Source organism: Bos grunniens, chromosome 4, assembly GCF_055505025.1.
Source record: "Bos grunniens cultivar Pamir isolate PY7600 chromosome 4, Bosgru_T2T1.0, whole genome shotgun sequence".
Taxonomy (NCBI): domain Eukaryota; kingdom Metazoa; phylum Chordata; class Mammalia; order Artiodactyla; family Bovidae; genus Bos; species Bos grunniens.
In genome coordinates, this window is record NC_141168.1 from 33428361 (window position 1) to 33440928 (window position 12568).

The window sequence follows — 12568 nt, forward strand, 5'->3', positions numbered from 1 at the left end:
GCTAGCAAGTGGCAAATGACCATTCTATTGGGAACTGATTCCCAGGTGAAAAATACCATGGCGCTTCTTCTTTAATTAACAGCCTTTTTCACATTGCTAGCACATTAAAGCCATCCCAAAGAACACCCGTGCTTCTATAATCAGTGTCACAGCATCTCTGCCTAAACGAATAATAAATGTTCAGGTTCTACACTAAGTGAAAACCTATTCTCCAAGACTTTCACCTTCATAAAGATGGGCTCATAAAAATCGAAAAAAGAAAAATTGGAATGTGGTCTCATGAGGATAAAAAGGCTAGTGTTAATAATTAACAAGGAGAGTGAAGTGGAGTCAAATTAGCCATAATAGAGCCCAGAGTGACTGGCAAAGTCACCTCTCATTATCAAAAAACTCATTAAGAAATGAAGAGGTGGAAATCCCGCTGGGTTCTTCTCACACTTCGGCTGTATCAGAGATTATTTTTCAGATTTCTTTCAAATGAAGAACTGTTAGGTCACCATATTGTATATTAGGTTAATCTTCAAGCTTTGAAATATGGAGGGCTGGCACGTGCATGTCATTCTTCCTTCAGTGCTTAAATGAGCTGTATGTCTGAAATTCACAAATTAGTGTTTACAGATAGATCTGTACATGCATCTACTAGGAACAGTTGAATGTAACTTCTAGATTATAGCAGGGCTGTGTGCCCACTTAGATTTATAACGCTCTTACAAACGATGAAATGACCACTAAGATACGAAAATGACTCCGATCCCAAAGTTGATTAAATTCAAAATTATGTGTCACAACTTGTTTTACCCACCAGTACAGTAAAAGGAGGGTAAATGCAATGACTCACTAGTTTTGTTTATATTGAATTCTTCTCTAGAATCTTTACTCCATGTAGACATTAAATTTTAATCTATTTGTGTATTTTCTTAGAAGTTAGTGTTGCTGCCATATTCAATTGTTTCCATTACCAGGACGGTATTGAGGGACATAACCCCAAAGATCAGAGGGCTGCGTGTAACTGGAGTAAAATTCCAGACTTTCCCATTTGGCTTTAATACTAATCTCATGAAAGGCAGCATGAGAATTGCTAGACAACAAGACTTTCTGTTTATTTTTGCCTTAAGCCTTGCTGAATGTTCCCAGGTAGCTCTGTAGTAAAGAATCTGCCTGCCAATCAGGAGGCACCAGTTCAATCCCTGGGTCAGGACGATCCCCTGAAGAAGGAGATGGCAACCCACTCCAGTATTCTTTCCTGGAAAATCCCTTGGATTTTGGAAAATGGAGGAGCCTGGCAGGCTACAGTCCATGGGGTCCCAAAAGAGTTGGACATGACTGAGGACTAAAATAGAAGTTGCTGAATGATTATATTAGTTTGTTTTTCCCTGAGTTAATTCTATAAGAAACAGGATCTGAATGCCTACAATTTACCAACTCTCAGTCACCAAGATCAGATCAGATCAGATCAGTCGCTCAGTCGTGTCTGACTCTTTTCGACCCCATGAATTGCAGCACGCCAGGCCTCCCTGTCCATCACCAACTCCCAGAGTTCACTCAGACTCACATCCATCGAGTCAGTGATGCCATCCAGCCATCTCATCCTCTGTTGTCCCCTTCTCCTCTTGCCCCCAATCCCTCCCAGCATCAGAGTCTTTTCCAATGAGTCAACTCTTTGCATGAGGTGGCCAAAGTACTGGAGTTCCAGCTTTAGCATCATTCCTTCCAAAGAAATCCCAGGGCTGATCTCCTTTAGAATGGACTAGTTGGATCTCCTTGCAGTCCAAGGGACTCTCAAGAGTCTTCTCCAACACCACAGTTCAAAAGTATCAATTCTTCGGTGCTCAGCCTTCTTCACAGTCCAACTCTCACATCCATACATGACTGGTACATAAATAAAAAACAATTCCTGCCCTTGAAAAGGATATAATCTAATGGAGATAGGCATATACTACTATGCCCATCCATGGGCGCTACTATGGGCACTACTAAGTATAAAGCAACAGATTATAAAGCTGCGATTCAATTCTATGTACTACGTGCTCTGACATTTTTAATTATAGTTTTAAACTTGGATTTGTTGGATTTGTTGCCCCCCAAATTATAAACATTATAACATCAGTGCTCTCGCTCCTTCTAACCTCCTATCTTTAGGGAGAGAGAGACTTTTTAACAAGTGCCCTGGACTACTCTGGTGGTCTAATGGCTAAGACTCTGCACTCCTAATGCAGAGGACCCAGGTCCCATCCCTGGTCAGGGAACTAGATCCCATGTGCTGTAACTAAAAGATACTGCCTGCTACGACTAAGACCTGGAGCAGCCAAATAGACAAATAAATTTTTTTGAAACTGCACTGACAGGAAAGGGAGGGTTGGGTGTGGTTTTAGGAGGTTCTCATTCCTATATTGGAATTGGTATAAATTAAATATTACCAAACTATATGAAATTGCTGATCATGTTTTTAATTAATGGAGAGTGAAACCTGAAGAGTTTTCTATTTTACTTAAACTTCAGTGGGATGCTCTCAGAGTTTCCTTTAGGGGTTGGATTTTTATTGATACTTGTTCAGTAAACATATTTACTGAGTGGCTACTTAATATCCCAGACTCTTGGTTGGGTACTGTTCCTATATCTGAGTGGGGAGTACGTTGGGTTTGCTTTTGTGTGTGTGTGTGTGTGTTTTCTTTTTACATAATGCTGTTTTAGGCTACAGTCCTCCTGGTGTTTCTCCTGAACTTCATATTCATACTTCCTGTGATGGGGATCCCATTATATGCATCTGTCAACAGAAGAAAGTGAAAGTTGCTAGGCTGAGTCCGACTCTTTGCGACCCCATGGAGTTCCATGGACTCCATGGAATTCTCCAGGCCAGCATACGTGAGTGGGTAGCCTTTCCCTTCTCCCTAAAGGAGATACATGAACCCTAAACACAATACACAAACTCTTTTATCTACATATTCTTAATTTTTCCAGTGATTATTGTCTTAGTAATTGTTACTAAATGGATCAAGTTTAAATTCTCTGTTGAAATCTGACTGTTAAAGGCCTATGACGAGTACTTTTGTAAATGTAAGACTCTTTGGGGTATGTAAATAATCAACACTAATTTATTATTGGAATTAATTAATTAATGCTCAAAATAATTGGGCACATCTGCACCCCAGTTTACCTTTTATTTAAGCCTTTTACTTTTTTTTTTGCCATTTCTAATTGTACTGTTGGGCTTGATGTCATTGATGCTCCCTATTTTCGACAAAGTGGTATTTGGAAAACATGGAATCTTTTGGAAAAAAATACTTTTATCAACAAAGTAGATGCTAGTCTTCCACTTACGTTCTCATAACCACTATGTGAGAATCCTTCTGAGCAGTTCTTTCTACTTCCACACCTCTGGTATAAGGTCATGACATTCTTGAATGATGCTGTGTTGAGAACCTGCCTCTTCCAATGAGCTGTTGCAGTGGAAGCCTTGTAAAGGCTTGATTTGGACAGGTGGCAGTCCCAAATCCTAACCCATCCTCATTACACCATATGGGGAAGATAGACACACTCATTCTGATGCCTGGGGCTATGTATTAAGAGGGCTTTTGACAGTGTCTGATAGGAGTGGGATGCAAACTGGCATATGGGCAACTGAGAAAAGGAGCATACATTTACATACACAAGTATAGTGTCGTCTGTATCCAGGGAGTCTTGCTTTTTGAAACCGAGTCCTCTCTCTCTCTTTGCCTTTCTATGTGTATTTTCTCTTCATTTCTTCTCATTTTTCCTCTTCCTTTCTCTCCTCTGTCCCATCTCTCCCTTCATCCTTCCTTGCCTTTTACTAAAGAAGTAGTACTACCAGTTGCCAATTTTCTAAAACTTTGGAACTTGTGTTTATAATTTGATATTTTTAATAAAAAAGGAAAGCTCTGCTAAAATGTGAGCAAACTTTTGGCCAGAATTCAACACTTGTGACTGTACTTAGGAAATAAGGGAAATCTCCGTTTTCTCCTAATTCTGCAGGATGTAATAGTCTCCTGTCAAGTCATAACTGAACAGAAGAAATACTCCCTTTGGTACATTCACTAAAATAAGAGACATAGAATTCCCTGGAGGTCCAGTGATTAGGATTCCAGGCTTCCATTGCTGGGACCCCGGATTTGGTCACTGGTCAGGCAATTAAGATCCCACAAGCGTGCCCAAAGGAATAATAATAATGAAATAAGAGACACAAAATTGACATTTATATCCAGTAGAGGAGCTTGCCCAGGTGGTTTAGTGGTAAAGAATCCACCTGCCAAGCAGGAGGCACATGTTCGATTCCTGAGTCAGGAATATCCCCTGGAGAAGGAAATGGCAACCCACTCCAGTATTCTTGCCTAGAGAATCCTATGGACAGAGGAGCCTGGTGAGCTACAGTTCATGAAGTCACTTCAGTCACATCCTACTCTTTGTGACCGTATGGACTGTCGCCCGCCAAGCTCCTCTGTTCATGAGATTCTCCAGGTAAGGATACTGGAGTGGGTTGCCATGCCCTCCTAGAGGATCTTCCCAACCCAGGGGTCAAACCTGTGTCTCCTCTGGCTGCCGTATTGCCCATGAATTCTTTACTACTGAGCCACCAGCGGAAGCCCAGGCTACAGTCTATGGGGTCACAAAGAGTTAAACACAACTTAGTGACTAAACAACAATGAATATCCAGTAGAATCCTTAGCAGTCTAATATTGAACATACTGGTCTAAAAATAGGATTTCTTATAAAAGTATTTAGTACTGTATATTTTATCTAAAATATGAAAAGATACACAGGCCTTGATACATTCTTATACAGAATAATAATGTAGTAACTATATAGTAATTTTAGAGTATTCAAGTCATTCATTCAACAAAGATTTGAACACTTGCTCTGAGACACGGATTTTGTTGAGTACTAAGAATACAGACACGGTCCCTTCTTCATGGACCTTGCACCCTTATAGGAGGAAAGAGGTAACATCATCAAGTACAGAAGTATAGCATGGACCACAGTAGAAGCCTGTGCAGGGTGAAGAATAAACAGAGGAAACCAGTAATTTGGCAAAAGGACAACAGAATGAAGCATTTCAAGAGAGACTTAGACTGGAAAGTGTCTACTTGAACTAAACCATCAGAATCATTATGGCTGGACCACAGGAAGTAAGGGAGTCAGGTAACCAAAATGAGCTGGAGAGGTCATATTAAGATACCTCATAGATGGCTTTCATTTCATGCTAAGGCTTTTGAAGTTTGTCTTGAGGATCCATTTAAAAATTATAATCTTTAAGAGATACATTCTTTGTTTCATATTTTAGCACACTCCTCTGCTTGAGATTTTAAGAAGATGAATGGGCAGAAGGAAAATTAGGTGCCTAAGACCAGTTAGGAAATTATTGCATTAGCCAAGACGGGAGATGAGAGGGTTGGACCTAGGACAACAGCAGTGTTGATGAACAGAAAGATGAGATGTGCTAGAAAGATAGTAAGGATATAAAATATGCAGGTTCTCACTCCTAATTAGACATTGGAACTGAAGGAAAGCCCTCTGGTACAACTTCCAGGTTGCCAGTATATTGATCAGGTGGATGATCTGTTTTTATTCCTGGGTTCAAAATAAGAGAAGAGAAATAGGCTTGTTTAACAAGATAATGAATCCAGTGCTTATCAAGTATATCAAAAAAAAAAGAGAGAGCTCTTACTAGAAATAATCTGAGTCAACTGCTACTTAATCTTAGAATCATTATAACATGTAATAACATAATAATCGTGTGTGATTCTCCTTATGTGCTTCATTTTAACAAACTAAGCATGACTTAATAGCCAACATAGCTAATCTCTAAATGTACAATAAAGTAGCATTTGAATTAATGAGGTAAAGTGCTCATTTGTAGATGTAAAATTTGTTTCATAAGAGAGCGCTCTTTCCAGAAATACATTTGAGACAACTGCTACTTAATCTTAGAATCATTGTAACATTTAATAGTAACTGAGCATGATTTTCCTTACGTGCGTTTTCATCTTAACAAACTAAGTATGGCTGAATAGCCAACTTACCTAATCTCTAAATGTGTAGTAAAGTAGCATTTGAACTGATGAGGTAGACTGCTCATTTGCAGTGAAATGATTTGTTAACATTAGTCAGTATTTTGGCTTTGGTATAGTTCAAAATAATGATGCTATTTAATAGTACCTATCAGGATGCAACTGCTGAAGAAGCAATCGGCTACCCACTCCAATATTCTTGGGCCTTCCTTGTGTCTCAGCTGCTAAAGAATCCACCTGCAATGTGGGAGACCTGGGTTAGATCCCTGGCTTGGGAAGATCCCCTGGAGAAGGGAAAGGCTACCCACTCCAATATTCTGACCTAGAGAATTCCATAGACTGTATAGTCCATGGAGTGGCAAAGAGTCGGACATGACTGAGCGGCTTTCACTTTCATCAAGATGCAAAGCCTAAGGTTCTTTATACTTTTTATTCAGAGGCCATATAAATAAAGGTTTAGGCACACAGTCTATCTGTACAGCCATGTAAAATTGTCCATGAAATTGTTCTTTCAATGTGTATTATAAGCACACTGAATATTTTCACAGTGTTAGTTCACTTTTATTTATTGAAATATAGTGGATATAAAATCTTATATATTACAGATGTACAGGGCTTCCCAGGTGGTGCTAGCGGTAAAGAATGCACTGCCAGTGCAGGAGACACAAGACACACAGGTTTGATCCCTGGGTCAGGAAGATCCCCTGGAGTAGAAAATGGCAACCCACTCCAGTATTCTTGCTTGGAAAAAATTCCATGGACAGAGGAGCCTGGCAGGCTGTGGTCCATGGGGTCACAGAGTCAGACATGACTGACTGACTGAACACGCACACACATACATGGGTGTACCGTGCAGTGATTAACAATTTTTAAATGTTACACTCTGTTTATCTTTACTGTGAAATGTGGGCTATATTTCCTGTGTTTTTCAAGGTATCACTGGAGCATACTCTTTTATTTTCTATTGGAGGGTAATTGTTTTACAGTGTTGTGTTGTTTTCTACCGTACAACAGCAAGAAACAGCCATAAGTGTACACATGTCTTTTCCCTCCTAAGCCTCCCTGCCAACCCCCCATTCTACCCCTGTAGGTCATCACAGAGCTCCCCTTGCTAAACAACAGCTCCTGCTAGCTGTGTGTTTTATACACTGAAATGTGTATGTATAAATGTGTATGTATGCCGAGCTCTCTCAGTTCATCCCGCCCTCCTCTTCCCGCACTGTGTCCACAAGTCTGTTCTCTGCGTCAGTGTCTCTGTTCCCCTGGAGCTTATTTTATACCTGGTTGTTTATACCTCTTCCCTGGAGTAGGACATGGCACCCCACTCCAGTATTCTTGCCTGGAGAATCCCACGGACAGAGGAGCCTGGTGGGCTGCAGTCCATGGGGTCGCAAAGAATCGGACACGACTGAAGCGACTTAGCATGCACACGCCTCTTAGTCCTCTTCCCCTTCCTACTGGTAACTACTATTTTGTCCTCTATATCTGTGAGTCTGTGTATTTTTTATCTACTAGATAAGTACATTTTTAAGATTCCACATGTAATGATATTATATTCTATTTGTCTTTCTCTGTCTGACTTATTTCACTTAGCATCAGTTCAGTGCAGTTCACTCTCTGCTTTTTAGGCTTAGTTAAAATACCATCTCTTAAGAAATACCTTTGCTAACCAAAGAGTATTTTTTTAAATGAATACATTTTCACTTTGAAGATTATTTAAAGTAATCACAACTGAGTTTAGGATGTCCCCTTGAGAAATATGTACTATCATCTAAAAAATGACAAATTCTTTGCTGACAGTTGCTTAGCATTACTTTCCTACAGAAAGTATTTTCCTACAGAATTTCTCTTCATTCATGGTGCAACTTGGGCACACACTGTGTTAGTTCCAGTTACCACAACAGAATACCTCACACTGGGTGGCTTATAAGTCACAGAAATTTCTTCCTTACAGTTCTGGAGGCTGGGAAGTCTGACATCAAAGCACCAGCAGATTCAGTGTCTAGGGAGGGCTAGATTTCCTGGCTCACCACCAACCATCTTCTCACTGTAACTTTACACGGTGAAAGGGTCGAGGGATTGTCTCTAGGGTCTCTAAGAAGGGCCCTGATCCTATTGTTGAGGGCTCTGCCCTCAACCTAGTCACTTCCCAAAGACCCCGTCTCCTAATACCATCATATTAATGTGCTTACCGTCCTCAGTCACTCAGTTCTGTCCAACTCTTTGCAACCCCAAAGATTGTAGCCCAGTGCGCTGCTCTGTCCATGGGATTTTCCAGGCAAGACTACTGGAGTGGGTTGCCATCTCCTTCTCCAGGGGATTTGCCAGACCCAGGGATTGAACCTGTGTTCTGTGTCTCCTGCTTTGTGGGTGGATATTTTACATGCTGAGCCATTGGGGAATGGGAGTTAGGATTTCAACATACGAATTTTGGACATGGACATTCCATCCACAGCACTGACTATTCTAAAACAGTTATGACCTGTGCGTAGAAAGCAGCCATCTCTTAGTGGAGGTAAAGTGCATCTTGTCCAGCAGTCCTGTCCTAGTAGTATTGATTCTTAGACTCCTGCAATGGCATTAGGTAGGATGTTTATTCTACTTCATCACAATTCACTAAAGACTAATGGACAACTAAAAAATGCATGGGATATGCTGACTCTTTTTACTTACACACATGGAGAAGTGAGTGATTAAGAAAAATTTCACAAATAACTAAAAAGTTCATAAAGTGGAATAGACATTCCCAAGGCCACAGTCACCCTCCTGGTGAGTTAAACTAGTATATCTCTTAGAAGCAAGCAGACTTAATTGAATAGGTTTAGTTCTGTGATTGGAGAAGGCGATGGCACCCCACTCCAATACACTTGCCTGGAAAATCCCATGGACGGAGGAGCCTTGTAGGCTGCAGTCCATGGGGCCGTGAAGAGTCAGACACGACTGAGCGACTTCACTTTCACTTTTCACTTTCATGCATTGGAGAAGGAAATGGCAACCCACTCCAGTGTTCTTGCCTGGAGAATCCCAGGGACAGGGGAGCCTGGTGGGCTGCCATCTATGGGGTCGCACAGAGTCCGACACGACTAAAGTGACTTAGCAGCAGCAGCAGCAGCAGCAGTTCTGTGATACACAGCATACCACAGGGATTATGTATACATGCTAAATCTTTTCAGTTGTGTCTGACTCCTGCCACCTCGTAGACTCTCGCCCGCCAGACTCTTCTGTCCGTGGGACTCTCCAGGCAAGAATGTGTGTTAGTCGCTCAGTCGAGTCTGACTTTGCGACCCCATGGACTGTAGCCCACCAGGCTCCTCAATCCATGGAATTCCCCAGGCAAGAATACTGGAGTGTGTTGCCATTTCCTTCTCCAGGGGATCTTCCTGACTAAGGGATCAAACCTAGGTCTCCTGCATTTCAGGCAGATTCTTTACCATCTGAGCTACAGGGACTTTCCCAGTATTCCCAGGCAAGAATACTGAAGTGGATTGCCATGCCCTCCTGGATCTTCCTGACTCAGGGATCTAATCCCCATCTCTTATGTTTCTTGGATTGGCAGGCGGGTTCTTTACCACTAGAGCCACCTGGGAAGCCCATGAGGATTAGAACGCTGGTTAATTGCCGTATTTACATGTGTTAAGATCTTTAGGGCACTCCACAGTTCGTTTGACTCTCCAACAAGTGGCCAAATGCCTCGTGAGCTAATCCTTTTAGAAAATAAAACCATACCACCTGCCAGGAAGGTTTTATAGAGATACATTTATGGTTTTTACAGCATATGGAGATGGTGACTACACTTCTTGGTTAGTTTTCATTGCATGATATCCCGTATGAGGAACAAAGCCCATTATTCTCTGTATTTTATTGGTTCTGTGTGATACGCTTTCCAGAAAAGTTTTTCATCCGTATTTTCCAGATGCCTGCTATAAGCCCTCTGACAAACTCTGTTTCTGCTTGACTATTTCAGCACTTTTATGTAATGGAAAATTTCATAAACACTTGCAAGAAATCTTTGTGCCGTTGGTTGTCCGCTACGTGGATCTCATGGAGTCCTCCATCGCTCAGTCAATTCACAGAGGTTTTGAGCAAGAGACATGGCAGCCTGTCAAGTAGGTATCTTGCAATAGTGTCCACAGAGCCCCTGTCTCTTCTGTCCTGCCCTTATGACTTTACACATGGCCATCTGTAGTTATTGCTTATGGTGGTCCCTTCCCACGTTGTCTGTTTCTTTACAGGAATATCGCCAACAGTCTTCCCAATGTAGCTCTTCCAAAAGTTCCAAGTCTGCCTCTTAATCTTCCACAGATTCCTAGCTTTTCTACTCCTTCGTGGATGGCTTCTTTATATGAGTCCACGTGTGTATTCCTCACTTCTTTCCTGGTGGTGTGTTAGCTGGTGCATGGCCTGGGCTGTGTTCTGTGCAAATGTGTTTAGATTGCATGGCATTTATCTTCATTGGTTGAGGAATACTGTGTTTTGGTTTTATTTGTTTGAGTTTTTGAAGCTATTAAGCTAAGCTTAGCATATCGATGATACATAATATAGATTTTCTTTTTAAAAAAAAAAAAGTACTCCCAGCTTTGATGTTCATATGTGATCTGTGGGGCAGGGTCATTTTGCGCCCTAGGTTGTGCCTCTAGTGTAAGTGGTATAACCGGAGTGTTCCATATTCAGGCAAGCAGTGTGGTTAGCGCTGTGTATGTCCAGGATCCTTTGTTGCCTCCAGTTGTGTGATTTATCTTGTCTATGTAGAAAAACCTTTGTAAGAACAGTTTTAAGAACACAATCTTTTCCTGCTTTTATGTTAGTCTCACCTTTAAAGAAACAATCATGCAGGTTGCAGATAAGGGTTTGTCCCTTGTTTCTCAGCACCAGCGAGTCTTCTTTTGTCCTTTCATGTACCATTTGTTGCATCTTGTTATTTTTAAATAATCTTTATATCATTACAAGCCATATTTATTAACTCCAGATTGTCACCAGCCTCCCTATTGCAGATTTGGTAAATGAGAGTCATTAAAGTGAAAAGGACGTGGGCTTTGAAATCGATCAGCCTTACTTTTAGATCCTTATGCATCATTAGCTTAGCTTATTCATCATTAAGTCTTCATTAACCTCAGTTTCCTCAACTCTAAAATGGTTATGACATCTAATTTAAAGATGTTTTGGGAGGATTAAAAAAAAAAAAAACACTGTGAAAAGAGCCTGGCACAGCCTAGGGTCTCCATAAATGATAACTACTATATAACTACAATCTACGTTATGATTGTTATTAGCATAATTATTATTACATTATCACCAATCATCATTATTACCCATAACTGAATGGTTTCCAAAAGTTTGAGCCTCACAGAAGTGAAATGAACTCAGTAATACCCCATGCTTTGCACAAGATCTCACATGAAGTCAGCTAGAAAAAATAATAATTCAAAGAAGAAAATTAGCTATCATTAAGTGAGATAGAAGGCCAAATTCTTTACCTTGGTTAAGCCTTGTGACAACCCTGTGAGGTAAATATCACTTTCCCCAACAGGAAACTAAGTCACCAAGAAGTTAAAAGGCAGAACTCACAGTCAGCAAATGACAGGCTTTGAACCCACATGTGTATAAATCATCTTCATAGATGCTCCTCTAAATCTCTCCCTGTCTATAGAATTCTGGCTTTTTTAGCTCTAGGAGTGAATGCCAGTAAGGTAAGTTACTGCTGGCATTTTCAGGAAATTATCTCACACTCCATTTTTCACATTTGGATTCTTTAACCTGCGATTAATACTTTTAGGGATAGGTTACTAATCAGAAGTTATTTTAAAATGAAAAAGTTATTAATAAATTGCAGGTTATACATGCCAGCTTGAGAGAAAACCTATTTACATTTTTCATCTATTTAATTGTAACAAACACTTGTTACCTTAATTACATTTCCAATTGAGCATATGTATCATTTAGAATCATTCTGTAACAGGATCAAAGAACAAAAAACATATATCCATATTCTCTATAAAGGTTTGTTTGTCACATATAATGAGAAAGTCAATTTTTATTAGAATTATACCTTTACTATTTGGGGTTTTATCTTAATGGTGGGTTTTGTTGCTGTTGTTTTGTTGAAAAATTATAAGAAATAAATTTGCTTCTTTGCCAATTACATCCAATTACTCTTAAAACATAGTTCTTCTAATCTACCAAACTGCACACTGTAAATGTATCAGAGGATTTTGCTTCATGATCTTTTTCACTTATTTTTATTATATAAGTGGCAAAATGAATTAAATATAGTGTTTTCTCAAACTTTTTTATAGCAGTGTCAGTCTGGTTCTCTGGTTCTTTTGTTTAATGATACTTTTGGGGCACTGAATATTAAGGTTTGGAGACAGTAAGTGAAGAAAGTGCTGTGAGTAATGTTCACTGCTTTGCTGTGATTGCTCCCTTGAGAATTTAACTCTGAGGACATCTTGGCTAGACGAGGAGATCATGAGGAATTACTGGCAGAATGGGAGGATGAGAGCAGAGTAGATTGGTGATGGAGCTGAGATGCTGAGGCTGTGGGGGAG

The 12568-nt window shown here is 40.3% G+C and overlaps 1 protein-coding gene across 32 annotated transcripts in view; it reads left to right on the forward strand.

The window, feature by feature from the left end:
* The window catches only part of CADPS2 (calcium dependent secretion activator 2), a 583251-nt gene that overhangs the window by 500300 nt on the left and 70383 nt on the right, over positions 1-12568 (forward strand). For all 32 annotated transcript variants that reach the window (XM_086395851.1, XM_086395848.1, XM_086395849.1 and 29 more), the window contains one exon: positions 9988-10129. In XM_086395851.1, coding sequence (XP_086251977.1) covers positions 9988-10129 — 142 coding nt within the window. The remainder of the gene's footprint in view (positions 1-9987; positions 10130-12568) is intronic.